At 50.6% G+C, this 19,477-nt stretch overlaps 1 protein-coding gene across 4 annotated transcripts; it reads right to left on the reverse strand.

Annotated features, from left to right (window-relative positions):
• Window positions 1-3,886: 3,886 nt before the first annotated feature.
• Window positions 3,887-18,089, reverse strand: CC2D1B (coiled-coil and C2 domain containing 1B). 4 transcript variants are annotated; one of them, XM_028512431.2, is made up of 25 exons: window positions 17,867-18,013; window positions 16,273-16,359; window positions 14,675-14,825; window positions 13,637-13,743; window positions 13,104-13,262; window positions 12,570-12,695; window positions 12,217-12,376; window positions 11,864-12,042; window positions 11,617-11,692; window positions 11,430-11,531; window positions 11,211-11,341; window positions 10,918-10,990; window positions 10,592-10,728; window positions 10,070-10,178; window positions 9,814-9,986; window positions 9,248-9,373; window positions 8,618-8,676; window positions 8,419-8,535; window positions 7,971-8,044; window positions 7,766-7,824; window positions 7,493-7,544; window positions 6,927-7,026; window positions 6,669-6,759; window positions 5,152-5,282; window positions 3,887-4,844 (listed from the first exon to the last, which is right to left on the reverse strand). In XM_028512431.2, exons 2-25 carry the CDS (start codon window positions 16,336-16,338, stop codon window positions 4,709-4,711), a joined length of 2,694 nt encoding a protein of 897 aa, XP_028368232.1. In that variant the 5' UTR covers window positions 16,339-16,359; window positions 17,867-18,013; the 3' UTR covers window positions 3,887-4,708. The 4 variants fall into 4 exon arrangements, with proteins under 4 accessions (XP_028368232.1, XP_035881968.1, XP_035881967.1 ...); XM_036026075.1 differs by having other exon boundaries at window positions 4,703-4,844; window positions 14,681-14,825; window positions 17,867-18,002; XM_036026074.1 differs by lacking the exon at window positions 3,887-4,844 and having other exon boundaries at window positions 4,851-5,282; window positions 16,273-16,355; window positions 17,867-18,089.
• Between the last annotated feature and the right edge of the window lie 1,388 nt (window positions 18,090-19,477).

Genomic DNA, 19,477 nt, shown 5'->3' on the forward strand with positions numbered 1-19,477 from the left:
TAAAAAATGGAGGCATTTGGCTCTGGCTGGTGTGATTCAGTGGTTGAGTGCCAGCTTGTGAATCAAAGGGTCACTGGTTCAATTCCCAGTCAGGGCATATGCCTGGGTTGCAGGCCAGGTCCCCAGTAGGGGGTGTGGGAGAGGCAACCACACACCGATGTTTCTCTCCACCTCTCTCTCCCCCTTCCTCCAAAAAAAATTTTTTTTTAAAAAAGGAGGCATTTGAGAGCAAGCTGCATACCTAATAGCCTTTTACCCTGAGATACTTTAATGCTTATTTCCTAAAATTAAGGATATCCTCTTGCATTACAGCAGGATAGCTTGTGACCTCAGTCAGCCTAACGCTGATGTGCTGCCTTACCCAGGCATCTGCCCAACAATGTCCCTCATGGAACTTTCCCCTTCAGTAAAGCTTCCAGCCTAGGATCAGACATGGCAAGTAGCTTTCCTGACCCCACTTTATCTTTTATGTCCTCCATTATTTTTGGTGAGTATAGTTCCCTGACCCCATTTTTTAATAGAAAATGCCTCATTTGAAAAAACAATCTTTTCATAATTAGAATCAGTATATGCATTCTTGGCGAGAACCCCACCTAAGTGACGTGTCCTTTTTAGGGACTCACCACCTCTGGGGGTCACTTGATACCTCCACCTGCCCTCATGGATGATGTAAATTGGATCACCTGGTCAAAATGTCGTCTAATTTCTCCAGCGTTTTTCCCCCTTGGAATGAATAACCAATAGGTACACTTTCATTTCATGTCATGCAGATCCTGCTCATCAGAATTGCCCCTTAGATTTAGCATACACGCACATTTCCTGTCTGCGTTGACCCTTCACTGGGATGGCTACAGATGGATTTTTCGGTTTCAGTACTACCTCCACCTTGACTAGCTGTACTTAGTCACCTATAAGCAAGAGCTTTTTCTTCTTTCCTATTTATTTATTCGTTTAATCAGTTTTCATAGTGGACTTGTGGATTGTTTTTTGAATGGCTCTAATTCATTTGGGGTGCAGATGGCCTCAGCATTGCCCAGAGAGCCCTTCAGAGGTCGCTCCTTCCTTGTGATGGGATGTGCTCCTGCCCTTTTTTTAACACTTTGTTTTCTGGCCTCATGGAAGCTGCAGGCTCATAGTGCATACCCTGTCCAGTCCTCGGAATCAGCCATGGTTTCTTTTATTGGTATTAGAAAACAAGATTTGGTTTAGCCATGATATACATGGTATACTTTTTTTTTTCATTAAAAACTTATACTGGTCACAGACCAAATGGATTTCACAACCCAGAGTTTGAAAAACACTTTTCTAGGGTAACTCACTCACTTGTCACTGCCATCTTCTGAGAGCCCAGGCCAAGTAGCAGGTGAGCCCTCTGCATAAGCAAGCGCACAGCTCCAAGAATCCTCTGGGAGCTAATGCAAGCCTTTGGGGCAGAGAGGAGGCCCCTTCTCCGGGGCCAGAGTAGGACTTAGTACTTGGCAGGTACAGGCTGTGGAGCTGTTTAGGGCAGCAGCTGTTTTCCAGAGGCCCAAAAGCCTGGCCTTCAATTTGCAGTGTGTCTGTCTACTATGTTTATCCCTTTTCCATGGCAGTGGTGGTAGGGGAAGGAGGGAGATTGACATTCTGTGTCTGTCTCTCCACAGGCTTTGCCGGTGGTGGCTGCAGAGAACTGTCATTGTGATCTTTCCCACAGACTCAGATATTCAGAGCTTCTAAGGGGGGGGGGCGGGGGTACCTAGATAACCAGGACACCAGTGTATAGGGACTGAGCCCTGGGGCCACACATACCCGTCCAAAACCTGATAGGACACTTGTTAATAGCAGCAGGTATTATGGATGTAACACCCAGCTTTGTCCAAATATACTTGGAAGTTCGGAACTTCTACAGGAGCTGGTTCTTTTTCCCTAAATAAGTTTATCTTTCCTCACAGTCAGCTAAACACATCTTGCAGTTATACGTATTTCTTCTGGATGAGGGCAAGGTTTTAAATTTTCCAGCTACGGACAAACTCTGGCCCTGCGTAGTCAGGTCCATTCTCAATTGCATAAAATGTCTTTATGTTTAGTTTATCTTGTGGAATTGAACATAAAATAGTCAAGAGTAGTTTACTCCCCCATTGTTTTATCTTTGTTTTTAGACACCTGTATATTAAGTGTTATATAGAAGGCTGAAATATCACATTTCTCAGTCTCAAATTTTTCTAGAATGTAAATTTTATCCTTGTAAACTGAAGAGGAGTATAAATGCCATTATAGTTAACATTTTTTTTTAAATTGTGGTGTTTTTACTAAGTGCTACACAATGTAGTTTTCCATTTATTTTTATCAATAATTTCTAAGTACCTACTGGACTCTAGAAATATGAGACTTTGCCTTTTTAAGTTCCCAAATAGTATTTTCCCTCATCCAGTGGTTCCTGAATGCTGGTGGGCCCAAAATTTCCAAGTAAATTTACTTGTCATAACCAGTCATCCTGGGAGTAATTTATGCATTTAATGCATTTCACACGATGATCAAGCAATCTGCTGAACACTTTTCTAATTGAATGTTCTATTTTAATAATAATGCTAATTTTAACAGTGGTAATGGGCAAGTTTTAGGGATTATGTATGTAGCAAGGCAGGAACGGTAACAAAGGCTGGGAAGCTGAGGCCCAGAGTGGGGAGACAGCCATCAGCCATGGAGCTGGACCAGGTACAAGGTCCCTGGTTCCACCAGTCTCAGCCCCATAATTTCATCCTAAAAGATGCCTAGTTAAGGGACAAGATCTTTTAGGTACTGCCCACAAAATTTGGAAGTGACAGTTCAGGTTTCAGAGTGGTGCTTAAGGCAGGCAAATAATGTTAAACAAAGTTTGCCCTTTGTGAGCAAGTCTTTGTGTAAGAAAAATTTCTCCCATGTTGCATTCGGTTCACTAATTCAGAAGGAAGGTGCCTTGCAGTAGATTGAAGAGAGAATTTAAAATGTAAAAATGATTTGGGTCACACCTGGCTCTCAGCTGCAGGGGAGTCACTCGTCTCCAGTGTTTGGATGCTGCATTTGGACAAATCTTTTGAGGCTGGGCAGGCTTCTCCCACCACCAGTGACCCCTGCATGCCTTGGCTACAACAAAGGCCCTTTCAGAACCTCAGTCTCCAAGTCCAGTGGGTGGCTTTGGCTTGCTTCCCCTCAGCCTGGAAGGTCTGTTTTCCAGAAAGTAAAGAGCAGTGAAGACGACTAAAATTGAACAGGTTGAGAAAGGAACTCTGTGAGCCACAGAATACTGCCTCTCAAATTGGAACAGGGCATTTCCAGCAGAGGCCCCCGAGTTTAGAGATTCCTAGGGCTGATTGGAACCTTTGAGGATAGTGACAGCTGTCCCGGACCATTTAGTTAAGCACTGGTTGGGGTACAAATGTGATGGAAAGGTTAGGTTGGGTCAGAAACCCTCCTGGCCACTCATCTTTGCTCTAGGTCCCCTTATGAAGGCTAACACCCCTCTTTTTCTTTCTAGATTACTGCTGATTTGACATACAGATATAATTGCAGTTGTTATGGCTCATCTGAAAATTTTGGTAGTTCACTGTGATGAGTAAGAAAGGCCAGAAAGCTCTTGGAAAAAAGTCATTTGTCCTTCATGCTGTTACCCACTAAAAGATCTATTAAGGGCGGGGAAGCATGGTCCGGCCCTATCCCAGAAAAAGACACAAAAAACAAAACCCACCAATCCCTGAGCTGTGCTTACACAGTGCTGTAGTGGTCAGTAAACTGAATGTATTTGCTTCACTTAGAGCCTTTAAAAAATGACCTTGAGGAATGCTTTGTTGACCTTAAGCTAATGCTTCAAAAAGCTGTGGGGGCTGGGGGGGTGGATGGGATGTTAATTTCTAAGAAATGTAGAATACTGCAGTTTTGAATATTAAATCTATTGCAACTATAAATCCGTCTCCATCCATTCAGAAAACCAAAGCCAAAGGATTTCTTGGAAAGAACTGGGGATTTCCCTAGGAGATTAGCTGAAGAGGCAAGACTTCCTCTGTCCTCTGCAAGAGGAAGCCATAGTAGCAGTTTCTGTCAATTTCATGTTACTGCTACTCTGGCTTTTAAAAAGTGACAGGACTTTTGTTTAGGTCTTGGATGGTTACTCTGTGTGTAGAGTTATAAAGCCCATATAAGTGAATTAAACCTAGTTTCTTAAATAACAGCTACATAAAATTTTACTTTTTTTTTTTTCTCCAGTTAGCAGACTTTTAGTTTTAGGTGCGTGGACCAAACCCAAGACACAACCTCGCCTGCTTCCCACCACACAGTCCAGAACATAACTCCCTTCCTCCACCGGGAGCTTGGGAAGCAGGGAGGCTAGTGCAGCAGCTGCAGGAAACAAGGCACAGGCAGGGCTGGGCAAACTGAGTCATGTGGCAGAGGGTGCCGCTGACAAACGTCATGGAGCCCTAAGCAGGATCACTCTCAAGTTCTCCATCCTTTACAGTTGTATCTTTAAAGGCACATTCAGAAACGTTGCAACTAGGGGCTGGGATTAGCTACACACAGCTGCTACACGGATTAAGGGGCCGCAAGACTCCATGGCACAGAGCGGTGAGGCTATCCTTGCTTTTGCTGCGAGGGAAGGGGAGGCAGCCTACAGGAATCCAGCCCGCTTTGGTGTGGAGGCCTAGGAAGGGGCCAGCAACAGGAAGGACCAAGGTCGTGGTCCAGTAATGCACGTACTTCACAGGTTTTTGGTATTTGTGTAGCAGCATTGATCCCCCTTATGTACAAAGGCTTCTGTAGCCAGCAAAGCTGGGAAAAAGTACACTTCTGCACGCAGCTGGTGGCCTGGCTCCTCTCCCAGCGCTGACCATCTGCTGCACAAGGCACAAAGCAGAGAGAGCAGGAAGTCAGTCTAAACTGCAGTATTGAATATACAAATAGAGTTTAGAAAGGATTCCTGGAGAGTTAGACCTGGGAGGTTTTACTTCCCTCTCAGGTTCTATGAGGATCCTAAGAACCCCAGCCCACAGCCCTACCCAACAGTTTTGCCTCTTGATTAACCTCACAGATGAGAAATTCTTAGGCTTTCCTCCCAGATATGAGCTGAGAACTGGAAGTGTCCCCCTGGGGCCTGAGCAGAGAGCAGGGGCAGAGGTTCTGAGGGCCCAGAGAGCTGCCCACCTCACAGGGCCCCTAGGCTCCAGGACTAGCCAGTTCTCGGTGACCGTCTGCATGTCCTGGCCACTCAGAGGCTCCCGCAGCCTCACCCTCACCTCCAGCTTGCCCCCAGTGGGCTTCCTTCCATCCAGGACCTGTAAGAAACGTGGAGAGGGAGATGGTAACTGATGGGATTAGGGGCTGGGAGCAGGCGGTGCCCCTATGCTTACAGGTGTAAGGAATAAGGAGCTAAAATAGCAATATCAACATAGGAGTCTCCATTTCTTGACAACCCTGGTGGTGGTAGTGATTTTAGGTCTTATTTTAAAAAAAGGAAGAAGAAGAAAAATAAAAGTAGCCCTGGCTGGTGTGGCCGAGTGTTATGCACCGGCCTGCAAACCGAAAGGTTTGCCAGTTTGGTTCATGGTCAGGGCACATGCCTGGCTTGCGGCATGCAAGAGGCAAACAATCAACATGTCTCACATGTTGATATTTCTCTCCCTCTTTCTCTCTCTCTTCCTCTAAGTAAATACATAAATTGTAAAAAAATTAGTATGTAAATCTAAATAAGCGTCAATGCTCTGAGGTAGAGACGAGAAACCTAGAGTTCTGCTTACTCAGTTTCCACATGGCAACTCCTGGAAGAAATGCTCTGGCTTAAAGGTGCAGCCTGAAAGCCCAGACCGTCCCTTCACAGGTGGCCCACACGTTACACAGCCAGTGTGGCAAGGCCAGGACTAGAACCCAGGCCAAGGGTTCCTACCACCCACCATGCTATCTCCCTGGTCACAGGGAGGGGCAGCTGGAGTGCAAAGCAGTGTAACCACCATCCACCATCAATGTGGCCAATGCACAGTAGGCCCCACTTCAAAAAAACTCCCCAAAAAAGGTGGTGCAGGGAGGGAGGTGCACAGTGGTGGGAAAAGCCCCACTTAAGAAGGCAGCAAGGGTCTGGGCCACACTCTGCCAGGCCCACACCCTTCTCTCTGGACCTTAGTTTCCTCATTGGTCAGAGGCAAGCTTTTAGTCACTGCCTGTGAAATCTGACAAATTCGTGGACACTTAAGGAGCTGTGTGGGGCCAGTTCCCAAACACAGAGTATCTTCATTGTGGTAGGTCCTGATTTTGAAAGACCTTATCTTCACATTTACAGCTTGTTCCACTTCATTCAGCTGCCAGACAACTGTCCCAACCACAACTCTGTCCCTGCCAAAACTAGGAGTTTCTGCATGCCCAGCCAACAGCAATGACCAGATCCCTCAAGGGCCCTGTAGTCCACCATCCCTGGGAACCTGAGTGCCCCAGAGTGCTGTGGAAACAGTGTAGCTACTTTCTGAATGGGTGATGCTATAAACGTTTATCAAACCCTCTGAATCTCTTCATTTGTGACATGGGAATAACCTACTCTACAACATATTTACAGGTGCTGTTTAATGGGCACAAAAACCCTACAACAGGGGCTGATGTTCAATTAATGTCAGCTTTTCACTTGTCAAGTCCTCTGGTTCACCCACCCGACCTCCACAACCTCTGAGTCCTACCTCCAAAATCTCTCTGATCTCACACTCATTCTCCAGCCGCTCCAGTTTCAGATGGGCTGTGCCAACCAGCTTGTCACTTCTGAAGAAGGATCTGGGGAGCCAACAGTCAGCAGAGGATTGGACTGGGCAGGGAGCGCAGGAACGAGCTGGACGAGTCCAGCACAAGGAAACAGTAGGAGCAGCAGCGGCAGCACCACCAGAAGTCTGTCCTTCCTCCCAGCCCACCCCTCCACGGCACGAAAGGCTGATGGGCCTCACCCTTTGTGGAAGATTTCAAACTTGATTCCTTTGCTCTGGATCACCCTCCTGAAGCCCCGGTGGTTTCGGTTGATGTTTAGTTTGAAGAGCTGATCAAATTCTGCAAGGGTGGGAGAAAATGGGGCTTGGCGCCCAGGGATTTCCTGAGGAGGGGCTGGCCTCCCTTCTAGATGGTTCTGCTTGCAATCCAGAGAGACGACCACTGGGGGGTGGTAGAGCCCCCAGGTCCTGGCCTTGGAAGTCAACTTGGACAGTTCTTGATAGAGATTACTATACTGTACTCTTAATAGAGATTATACTCAAGTGGGAGGAACTTGGAATTTAGAGTCAGGTTTCCTGAATTCAATTTCCAACACCTCTTTGCTCAGAGGCCATAGGCAAGTCCTTTTACCTCTCTGAGCCTCCATTTCCCCAACTACATGAGAGGAGTGGTCGTGATACCCGCCCATATCTCCCAAGTTGAGCACCAAGTAAGACAGCAGATCTGGAAATACGTGCTGCGTGCGCGCGCGGACGGACACACCGCCCCACCCCCCAGAGAACGACAGGGAGAAGGCAGCCCTCACCTGGAGAGTTTGTGTTCTTCACCACAGCTGTTTTGCTTTTCTGAGCCTGGTCCTAAAGTGTTAAGAAGGGAGAAGTTAGGACAGCTTGAAAACACAGGTCTATCAAGCCCAGAGCTCTGGGCTAAGCCAGTGCTGAGGGAAGGGACGCCTATAAGGAGTGGGCCTAGGGGTCTTCAAGCCCCTCCCTACAGCCAGCCCTCCCAGGGGTGGGGAGAAATCGAGCACATGGTCCTGGCACCAGTTCAGAGGATCCTACCTCTCCCTGAACCTCACCGAGTTAGGGTAGTGAAACTCAAACCGCACAAATGCATCCAAGTCATCAGGGGTCACCCCTATAAAGGAGAAATGGGAGTCGGGGTCAGAGGGAGTAGCCAGGGGCCCAGCACCTGAGGTGGAGGGAGAGCCAGTGTCCCCCTACTGGCTAGGGGTGGAGTGTCTGGGCAAGAACCTACTGGAGTAGGAGTGGCCCTAGGGCTACCTGGAGGGGCTGGGAGGTTCATTCCCCGGACAATGATCAGATGCATCTCTGTGCTGTTGAGTTCTGAGAAGATCCTACAGCCAGGAAGCAAGGAGAAAGCTCAAAGTGAAGGAGCGCAGTGGGAAAGGGTCCCCATCTTCCAGGACTGCCTGTCTGCTTGCCAGGTGGTGGTCATAAATACAGTGAGCCCAGGGAGGCGAAGCTTGTCTGGGCTAGGAGCAGCAGAGCTGGTACGAAGACCTCCCTGCAAAGCTCCTTCCCTAGCCACCCCAGCTCCAAGCTCCTCACAGGCAGTCACCATGTCCTACCTCCCACACCCCAAGGCCCAGTGCCTACGGCAGGGCCACACCTGGAAATTCTTACTAAAGGGGCCTAAGACTCCAGCCTTGGCTCCCAGCCCCTTGGCACATCCCTGGATGCAGCCATTGTCTCCCTAAGGCTTTGGTACCTCACAGTCTGGAATGTCTTCAACTCGAAGTGGTGGCTAGGAGGGTCAAGGCCCTGGGCCTGGGCCAGATGCAGGATCTCAAGCTGCTTCTTGCGGTCCTGAGCAAGCTTCTCAAACCTGACAGGGTTGGGGGCACACTTCAGCACTACAGGGCTCACTGTCTGCTCCCTACCCCACATGCCCCAGCCCCTGCATTTACCGAGTCGTCTCGGCCACATTGCCCTGGTGCATGAACTGCTTGGAGAACAGCAGGCACTTCTGAAAATAGAGGCCCACAGTGGGTCCAGACTGGCTTTAGAGGCCCGACTTCTGAAAGCTCCAATCTTCTACAGTCTCGCCCTTTTCCCCCAACACGTACCTCTTCCCCAAGATCACTGTTTCCAAGACCCGTTTTTCCTGGTTTTTTTTTTTTTTTATGATAGCCATTCCCCAAAATTCACTTAGCAAACTCCTTCTCTTTCTTCAAAAGCTAACAGAAACATCACTTCAGAAAGCAGACCTGCAAGCAGTTCAGATCGACACATACACACAAACATGCATACATTTTCCTATATATGTCTGTGTACATGTCCCCTGCCACTTCCTCTGACCTTCAAAGCACTTTCCCTTCCAGTCTGTTGTGTGAACTTCATAACCACCCAGTGGTAGTAATAATCTTACTTTACAGATGACAATGGGGTTCAGAAAGGGGAAGTGCCTGCCCAAGGTCACACAGCCAGTAGGTAGAAGAGCTAGAAAATGAACCCAGGCCTACCTGGTCTGAGCCTATGCCCTTCCCCTAAGGGAGGCTGTGAGCACTGAAGGGAAGAGAGACAAGCAATCAACTGACCTCATGTTGCTCTTGGAGCATTTTTTGTAGCTGGGCATACACCTCCTCAGCCTTCTGGGAGAGACGCAGGTCTTCATGGTGAATGAGGATGAAGTCACCCTCTTCATCCGTCAAGGGTGAAGGTACCTGCCCAGGTCACAAGGCCCCTCAGGGGCCCCAAGGGTCAGATTATCCCTCTACTGAGCCTAACAAAGGCAGGAACCCAAACTGAATGTTTCTCCAACTTCAACAGCCAGTGATAGGAACTCACTGCTTCCCTTTGTATCCCAGGCTGCTGCAACACTGCCTCCCACTGGCCTTGCCCTGCCTTATGATCTCCGACCAGAGGCAGGCCACCAGGCCTTCGTCTGGCCTTTCTCGGGGCCACAGGGCAGAGAGAGGCATAAGCCAAAGGTGCTTTCCCAGCAGTCACCACATCCTACCCATGTCTCCCCTCTCAGGGAAGGTACGACCAATGGCAATGGACAGCGGCATCAGAGCAGCTGCTTTGTTCACAGCCCTGCTGTCAAGCTTGCCACCCACCTCTTCTGCCTGAGAAGTCCTCCTGCGTAACCCGGTGGACTCACCTTGGAGAGGTCCAGTGGTCGGCCAGCTCGGACCTGGATAATCTGAGCCTCAAGGCATTTGGCCAGCCGCAGATGAGCTTTGGCTTGTTCCAGGTCCCGGCCACGCTTGGCCTGCAGGGCTGCCCGCTGGTACTGCAGTTTGCGGGCCTCCAGCAGTGCCAGCTGTTCCCGTACTGAAGGGAGAGTACTGCTGGTCAGAGCCACGCCTCCCCCTCACTGGAGCCTTTACTCCTCCATCCCTCTTCTCCCAACTCACCAGAGGGGCTCAGTGACTCCTTAGAACTTGAGGCCTTGGGCTCAGGCAGGGAGCGGGATGAAGGGATCAGAGGCTTCTTGGATACTGGGGCCTGGGCTGGAGGCTCATCCTGCAGGTGCCCAGGAGGAGGTCACAGGAGATCTGTTCCCACCCCAGCTGTGGCAGCTCAGACAGGGACTCTCTTCCCAACACTGCACTAACCTGCTGGGTCTACTGAGATGAATGGCTTCCCTGTGTGGGCCCTAGAGAATCTGAGCTACAATGAGTCTCAAAAGCTCTGACCAACAGCAGACACCAGGATTTTCGGGATCAACCCGGGGCTCTGGGGTCAGAAAGACCTCGGTTTGAATCTATCTCTGCTAATGCCTATCTGGATGCTCTTGGCCAAGTTTTTTTTTTTCTGTAAAATGGCAGAAAGAATAGCTACTTTGCTGGACTTGTTAGTATGGGCAACAGGGTCTGGGTTTGCCCCTCATCTGCCATTTCTCCCCAACCCCTGGAGTCTTGGGCCCTCAGTCAAACCTCATCCTCATCCCCATCTTCCTCGGCTGGAGCTATATCCTCGGAGGAGGCTAGTTTCTGAGCAGCAGCTAAAGTGGCTGCTACTGCATCCTCTTCAGTGCCTGTAGTGGGCTCCACACCAGGGATGGGAGGGAATCCTGTGGGAGAGAGAGAGCTGGGCGAGGGGTAGGGTGGCCTCAGGGAAGCACTAGGCTGTTGGGGCTTTGGCTGGGTCTTCCTGGGCATGGCTGGAGTGGGCGGCTCCCAGAGTGGAGGCAGACACATGAGGAATCACTCCCCGCCACCCCCTCGGAGATCGTAAAGACCTTAGGCCAAGTACCACATACCTGGAGGAACAGGCAACTCGGCAAAATCAACCTTGCGTCCTGCTCGATGCGCTCGAATGGCATCTTGGTATTGCTGCAAGGGAAAGGAGGGAGGGACCTGTGGTGGGCAGCAGTCTGCAGGCTCCACACAGGGAGAGGCAGGGAGAGGAAGAGTGAAGGCACCCCCCAGAGGAAAAAGAGCCTGAGGCAGCAAGAGCTTGAGAGAGACAGATGGACACTGAAGGACCAAGGCTAGCAGCAACAGCAGATGGAGAGGCTGACAAGGGCAGGGGGTTTCACCGCTGCAGGCCCACCTTGGCAATGCGCTCGTGCATCCGGGCCTTTCGCTCATCCCCACTGCTGCGGGCCTGGGTGCCTGCCTCACGGTACTTGTTCAGCCTCTGCTGCAGGGCGTCCAGCACTGTTTGTGGCTCAGTGTGGGCCACTAGAGAGAAGGAAGGAAATAGCATCAGTGTTATCTCTGCCCGCCTCTCCCCAGGTCCCCACTCCACCGTCCCACCCTCCCATCCTACCTGGAGTTCTTGGGGTGTCAGAGGCCATCACTGGGTGCACTTGCTCCACAGCTGGGGGTACGACTGAAGGTACTGTAAGGGCCTTGGAAGCCTGTGGGAGGTCTGGGGGACCCAGAGCAGAAATGTAGGTGTAGGTGTCTGGCCAGCCCCAGCTGGAGCAGATTCCCTCCACCACCCTCATACTGACCCTCAGGTGCCGGGGGCATGGCACTCAGGTCCACAGGCTGCCCCTTCTCCAGAGCCTCCAGCACGGCACCAAATCTCTGCAGTAGTAAGAAAAGCAGGCGTGGGCATAAGCCAGGGAACCCCATGAGCCTGGGCTGAAAAATAAGACTCCCCCTCAGCCCAGTCTAGCTGCATGACCTTGAAGGGGTCACTGCCCCCAACTATGAAACAAGGGGTTGGACACAGGGCCCCTGAGCCAGATGTCATACCTTCCCAATCCTCATGAGCTCTCGGGCATGGTCTAGGTCTCCAGCCCGCTTGGCATTCAGGGCAGCCACTTTGTACTCCCTCTGTCGTGCCGCCAACAGGGCCTGTGGGCCAGGGTCTGGGTCTGAACTGGGCCGGGCGGGGCTGCCCGAGAGGCTTGTCTCAGGCTGAGAAGGGTTGTCTTTGGAGAAATAAAAAGCCCAGAGAGGGGGCATCAAGGTCAAAGAAGAAAGTGCCCACCTTGGGTTCCCAGAGCCCACAGGAAGGTGTCACTAATGCCAATGGAGTGGCGGGGGGACTGGGGGCCATGGGCTCTGACTGGGAAGGAGAACAGGATTTGAGTGTCTCCAGATACCTGGCAGCAGGGTGGCGGGGGCAGAGAGGTCTGCCTCAGGGCTCCTGTTGGTTGTCTCCTGGGGGGCCGGGGGCTTCTTGCCCAAGGCCACTGGAGGTGGTATCTCATCCTCATTGATCTTCCTGCCTTTCCTCACAGCAGCCAGCTGGGACTCTAGAGTCTGGGGGAGAGAAGAGCCAGAAACCTAGCCAGCCATCTCGGCCTGGACCCTGCCTGAAGACAGGCCAGGGATCCTTTACCTTCACAAGGCCAGAGGGGAGGCCTCCCCTGTACTGGCACAACCTCCTGCTGCCTCACCCACCACCCTGAACCCCACTCCTCCCAGCCCTGCTCCCTGGCTGGGCCCAACCTACCTTTAGGCCACGTTCACAACGCCTGGCTTTGGCTGCTTCACCTGCCTCTTTGGCGCTCGCTGCAGCTTCCTGGTAATTGTGGATCCGCTCCTCCAGCAGAGCCTGCAGCCCCCGAGGCCCTCCAGCCTGTAGATACTCCAGTTCAGGGCCTGGCCACTCCAGGGCCAGCTAGGCCCTTGCTGCTCCCTCCCTGCAAGGAAGCTGCCCCAGAAAACAGAGCTCTTGGATCCAAGGAGGACGAGCCTAAAAGCCTCAAAGAGGAGGCAAAGACTTACTGGAGAGGCCAGAGGCCATATCAGAGGCAAACACAGAGGCCCAGACAATCTGTGGACGGCTGCAGGGGGAGGCCCGGGACAACAGAGAGGCCTTTGAGGCCGGCCAGGCACCAAAGAGTTTCTCAGGCTCAGTCACTGCTTGGGGCACTGCTGGAGGGGAGCCCTGGGAAGGGTTACTGCGGTCTTCCTATTCAAGCCATGCTGTTAAACGTGGACACGTAGGGTTATCGAAGGCACACGGGATCCCCCCAGAACCTACCTGAGCCACCGGGACTGAAGCTGTTAGTAGAGCTGTCTGCACTGGAGGTTCAGTGTTTTCCTGCCCCTTGTCCTCTTCAGAGCTGCCCAGGACGGCTGTCTCATCATCATACGGGGACCCAGCTTCCTCATCTGCACCCAGGACCTCCTGCAGCTCAGTCTGGGGAGACATAAGTCCCAGGAACGTGGGAGCCTCATGGCCACAGCTATGACAGGATCTGAACATAAAGGACCCTCTCCCCCAGGAGTACCTCCCGACATTAGTCACTGTGCCCGAAAGTCCCTGTTACCAAAACACTTCTTTAATCTGAGGACAGGTAGCCTTGGAAACAGTGAAGGCTACAAATCTGAGAATCCTTAAGTACAGCATTCAGACCAGGCATCAAAGGAAACTAGTCTCTCACTGTACAGTCCGGAAAACAGGCCCAAGAAGGACGGGGCAGCCGCCCCACATCAGAGCACACAGAGGGACAAGCCCCAGGCCTCTTCCGCAGGCTTGACCACAGCACTCAGCCACCAGCCTGGCAAACGCACCAGCAAGTCTGTATCATCCTCCAGCCCTTCTTCCTCCTCCTCGTCCTCCTCCACATCCCGCATACAGTCCTCCGCCAGCTTCTCGATGTGGGCCATAGGCAAGGGCGCTGGGGGAACAGTGGGTCAGGGCCTCAGAACAGGTCCATGAAGAGTAGAGTCTTCAACGCACTGCGTGCTTCTACACCCAGGTAGAAATCTTGCCCTTCCTGGGCAAATCCAAGTCCCCGCTGTAAAAGTCCTGCTCTTCCTGTATGACCCAGCTGAAAAGACCCTCACAGCAGCAAAACCTTCCTAGACCCTCCAAAAGGCAACAAGCTGCTCTCTTTTCAGCACTTTTGCTGTGGTTCTTCATAGGCATGTTCATCCACTCCTCCTAACCACACCTTTCACATGCATAAAGACTTTTAACATCTACTTGAACCTCATAATTCTGCAAGATATGTCATATTATCCTTATTTTATAGGGGGAAAACTACCAATATTAACTTTCCTAATACTGCAATCCTATCAAGTGGCAGAGCCATGACTCACACCCAGGCTGCTCTAACCCCAGAGGTTTGGCTGAGAGAACATGGAGGGCCATGGTTCTCCCGTTACCCTAGCTCAGGGGTACGTGGGACTGGGCGGAGGTTCCCTCTGAGGGCTCCCGGTGAGAAGAGAGGAAGCTTCAGGTCCTCTGGCCCTCCCAGACTTCAGGTCTGTGTCCTCTTCCAGACTGGGGAGGAAGATTATACTTATTCATTCATTAGACACAACTTCTATGCACTAAGCCCCCTTTCTGTATCAGACCCTGGCTAGGGCTGAGCACAGGGACCTGAGTCAAGAGGGAGCATCCAGGGAAGCAGTGAGCTCCCTATCACACAGGTGTGTGAGCAGGGCAAGTCAGCCTCTCGGTGGCAGTGCTGCAGCAGGGACGTGGATACCAGAAGACCAGGTGATTTGGCTGGATCCTTGGCAGCTGGGGGGAGGCTCCTCTCCACCCCCTGCCTGAACCCATCCAGTCCTAGCACCAAGTCCAGCCCAGCACCAGAAACTTACCCTTACCCTGCTTCTTGGGTGCTGGCTTCTTGCCTGTGGTCTCTGCTTCTCCAGTGAGGGCCAGTAGCTCAGCCTCCAGGTCCCCATCATCTTCAGTCTCCTCCATCCCCAACAGCATGTCCTCAGGGCTGAACTCCACAAAGAGTCCCAGCTGAGAGCAGAGAAGGTTTCTCAGGGATCACACAATGAGGATGAGGGTGTAGCCGAGCCCCAGAGCCAGTCTCCCAGAGGTCAGTGGCTCCTTCCCTGTCTGAGGCCAAATTCGCAAAAAAGGGAAACTGAGGCCTGCAACATTACCCCTTAGGGTACACCCTGGTGACTCTACGAAGCGCCCAGCACGACTACAATGCCATTACTACTCGTCACTAGCTGCCAGGCCCTATACTGAACACTACTTTACTATCTTAGTTCATTCTCACAGTCCTGAGGGGTAGCTTCATATTTTTTTCATATTTCAACACATAACATGAAAATTAACCATTTTTTTAAATCCTCACCTGAAGACGTTTCCATGATATATATATTATATATATATATATATATATATATATATTTAATTTTTTTGTAGAGAGAGAGGAAGGAAGGAGAAGGGAGGGAGAGAAAGAGAGAAAGAGACAGAGAAAGAGAAACATCAATTGGTTTTCTTCCATACACACCCCAACCAGGGACTGAACCCAAACCTGCAACCTAGGCATGTGCCCTGACCGGGAACGGAACCGGCGACCCCTCGGTGCACAGAATGGCACTCCAACCACCTGAGCCACGCAGCCAGGGCACCTTAACCATTTTTTAAATATAAAGTTCAGTGGCATTAAGTACATCATGCTCTTGTGCTACCATCACCACCATCCATCCACAGAACTCGTTTCGCATGGCAAAACTGAAACTCTGTACCCATTAAACAGTAACTCCCCACTCCCCTCTTGCCCCAGCCCCTGATAATTACATTCTACTTTCTGTCTCCATGAATCTGCCCACTCTACATAAATGTAGATCCTCCTTATATCTCCATGTTCAGATGATACCGAGACAGCCTTGTTAAGTGGCAGAGCTAGAATTTAAAATAAGATCATGTGACTTGAGTTCATGCCCATTATTCTACCACCTCCCTTACGTGCCTATTTTAAGGCAATAAAAATGGAGTAAGACGTCTCAGGACTTGGACCAAGAGAAAATAAATAAATAGAGAGATTAGAGGACAGACCCCTAAGGATGCAAAGCTCTCCTGGTAGACTTAGCCCTCAAGCCCTGGCATCCCTGGCTGGCAAGCAGAGTCATGGCCTAAGTGAGGAACCCGTGAGAGTGCTGAGGCCCCATCAGCACACCCTGAACTTTGGTGGTTTCTGAACCCGGCAGACCACTTGTCCAGAGGTGGCCATGGCAGGGATGCCTGCATTGAGACACAGCAGAGTTCAAGAATCACATCCCTCGAGTGTGTGGCAGGACCTAGTCAGGGTACCTCTAAGGGCTCTGCCAACTCCAGGAGGCACTTGCTCCACGTCTCTGGACTAATGGGGATACCATACCAGTGACCCAGTTTGCCCATGCTATTTAGGGACCTCCCACCCTGGCTCAGGGGTGAGGAGGTATATACATACCTGCTTGGCAGCTGCCACACCCTGACCACTGGCCTGAGGGCCCTTCCGAGGTCTTGGCCCTGGCATCTTGCCTGCCCAGATACCTGTCTGGTGGGGAATGGAAGAGACTCAGACTGCAGCAGCCTATAAGCCCTTCTCCCAACAGTGCTACCTTAGTAAGGTGTGGTTAGTACACTCCCAACTTCAAGAAAAACGTCAACCCTTAAGACCAAAGGATGAAATACCAACACTGGAAGTGAAGCACTGGAGCAGGCAGCACAGGAGATAGAAGGGATGGAGACCACCTGTCAGTGGACTTAAGTGGGGAGTGTGGATACACAATAAAAGTGTAGTGAACTGATTTGACAAATTTGGATTAAACGAATGGGGTGGAGCTTAGGAAGACAGACTCGGGGAAGTTACTCTAGGTAAGGGGTTGGGTGGGTAGGATCCAGGAAGGCTCTAAGGCTGTGCTTTCAAATATGGTAGTCATGTGTGGCTATTTACATTGGAATTCATTAAAATTAAAAATCCAGTTCCTTGGTTATTGGCCACCATTGGCCAGCACAAATATTAAACATTTCCATCACCAGAAATAGTTCTATTGGACAGTTCTGCTCTAGAGAAACCTGACTCAGCATTCCGATTCTCTCAGAGAGTTCACAACCACTCATAGAACCTACTATGTGCAGAGAGACCTTGTCTCTCTGGCAGGGCTGGAATGAGTGTGACATGTTCTCAGCCCTCAAAGATCATTTACACCATGGAGAGCCTGATTCATGGACAAAAACCACACAGGACTGCGCCAGGGGCCACGAGTGCTCAAGTGCAGCCCCTTATCCAGCACCACAGAGAAAAGACTTCTTGGAGATGATGCCTGTGCTGAGTCAGGTAGAAGTTGGGGAAAAGGATTCCAAACAGATGGAACAACCTGATTGATAATAGACCTAAGGTGAAAAAGGTTGACCTGCACAGGAAACTAAAGACCTTGGATTATTGGGGCATAAAGTGTGAGACACAAAATGGTACCAGTCAAGCTGAAAATGTGAGCAGGGGACAAAGTAAACTTTTAAATGTTAAAGGAGTTTGGGCATTATTCTAGGGCAATCAATGCATGTGGCGGGATCAGATCGGCTGCAGCCGGGAGGCTGAAGGCCGTCACTTCTTGCAACGGTGCAGGCAAAAGGGGAGAGCTGCGGTGGCGTGGGAGTGGCGAGAAGTGGCCGGAGTCCCGAGTTCGGGGAAAAATCAACAGGGATCGGAGGTTAACTGGAGGTGGGCGCACAGGAGGGGGCGCTCAGGGTGACTTCAGGAGTCAGATTTCCGTGGCTTGGGTGAATGGCGGGCTGCCCACTGAGCAGAGGCACTACAGCGGGTTCAGGGAGAGACTAGGTCAGTCCAACGTGCCAAGGTGCGGGTCCGGGGCCACCAAGATGGGTGCATCGGTGCTGGACCCAGGCTGAGGAGAGCAGCAGAATTCCCAGGAGAGGCAAAGCCGGGGGACCCCACTCCCTCGCGGCACGACGCGCCTCCCTGCCCCACCCCAGCCGACTCCATCTCCCCCGCCATCCTCAGGTCTCCCCTCGCTGGGAGTGGGGGCAGGTACGCAGCATACCTCGCAGCGAATCCGAAACCAACCCAGGCCTTCTCTCGCCCAGCACCGCCCGGGGCTCCCGTGGCCACCGGGCGGTGGCGGCGGCGGCAGCCGTGACAGGAAGCTACCTCTACGACACCACTCGCGCACTAACACGTGACTCCACGCCCGAGCGGTGCGCAATGCGCATGCGCAAGGCTAAGCGGGTGTGGCGCCCCCCACAGGTGATTCCAAGGGTGGAGTTCCGAGTGCACCGGCAGTACAGGGCTTGATTTACGGGCCGATGGGCAGTTCCGGGATGTCCACCAGCTTACGCAAGAGCAGCAGGGGCGTCATCTGTCCTTGCCCAATTACAGCTTCTCCGCCAAGTTCCTCCCAGCCCTCGGCTGGCTCGCACAGGCAGGCCGCACTCTCCGCTCCGCCGTCTTCGCGTGGGGGCGGGAGTAGTGCAGACCTCACCCTACGGGAGTTGCTTCTCAGGGTGTCACCTTCTTAGTCATGTGTTTCGTCTCCAGGGAAATGTAAATGTAGTTCACCATATTTTTAACCATTTATCATGTGAACGTACTTTCTCCAATGAGAAGGTGGGTTAAAGACTTAAGATATAACAGGCAGTAGGTGCTCATTGCACCTTTTCGTGAAGTCACTTCAGAGAGTTTAACACCAAGTTTGTATTCCTCTACCCTGCTGGGCAATAAGATGGGTACAGAGAACCTTCCATCTAAAACAAACCTTGCAACTCACTCCTTATCTCTTCAACTTTGAAATTGTTCTGGTAACGGTTTGAAAAAACCTTGCAGTTGCCTTGGACAAGGAGCTTTTCCATCTGTTGCTTTTGGATGGTTGCCCAAAGAGACCGACTTTAGCATTTTAAAATAAAAGTTCCACTCCCACTTTTCTTATGAAGTATTTAACATATATCCCAAGATACACGATACTTCACATTTGCTAGAATGCAAGCTCCACTATTCTCTGTCATTTCCAGTGTTTAAAGAACTGCATGGTACATAGTAGGCACTCAATAAAAATAGTTCCTATTTCTGGTGTGAATTAACATGAGCACCAAGTACAAGTTTAGGGAGAAAAAAAAAACAGCACAATGCAGTTGAAACAACTTATATATCTTTCATGTTGCAAACCCTTCCTAAAGAACTACCTCCTCTCCCGAGTTTGGTATCCATTACTCTAGTCTTTATTCCTAGTTCCATTATGTGTATGTATGTATGTGTGTGTGTGTGTATATATATATATATATATATATACACACACACCCTTAAATAACCCATAGTTTTTGTTGCAAGCTTTTAACATTGTATCTTCAACTTCTTTATGTACTCAACCATTTGTAAACTTTATCCAGTTAATTTTCATTTCTGTATTTTATAGTATGAAAATAATTCACTTTTCTAATGGCTTGCCATTACAGTACAATGAACATTCTTGTGTACAACTCCTAGGTACATAATGTGTTTTCCTGGGTTATACACCTAGGAGTGGAATAGCTGACTCAGAATTACTGCATTTTGCAGATTATATACCAATTATGTACAAAATATGTTTCAGTTTATGCTCCCATCAGAGGGGCAGTTGGGTTCCAACTTTTCATGTCATCACTGGAAGGTTTTCTAATAG

Source organism: Phyllostomus discolor, chromosome 5 (assembly GCF_004126475.2).
Source record: "Phyllostomus discolor isolate MPI-MPIP mPhyDis1 chromosome 5, mPhyDis1.pri.v3, whole genome shotgun sequence".
Taxonomy (NCBI): domain Eukaryota; kingdom Metazoa; phylum Chordata; class Mammalia; order Chiroptera; family Phyllostomidae; genus Phyllostomus; species Phyllostomus discolor.

Coding starts and splice junctions, on each gene's coding strand:
- CC2D1B (XM_036026074.1), bottom strand. CDS start 16,338: ATGCCAGGGCCAAGACCTCGGAAGGGCCCTCAGGCCAGTGGTCAGGGT. Junction 13,263..13,636: donor AGGATGATACAGACTTGCTG/GTGCGTTTGCCA, acceptor ATGTCTCCCCAG/ACTGAGCTGCAGGAGGTCCT. Junction 8,677..9,247: donor TGCTCCAAGAGCAACATGAG/GTCAGTTGATTG, acceptor CTCTATTTTCAG/AAGTGCCTGCTGTTCTCCAA.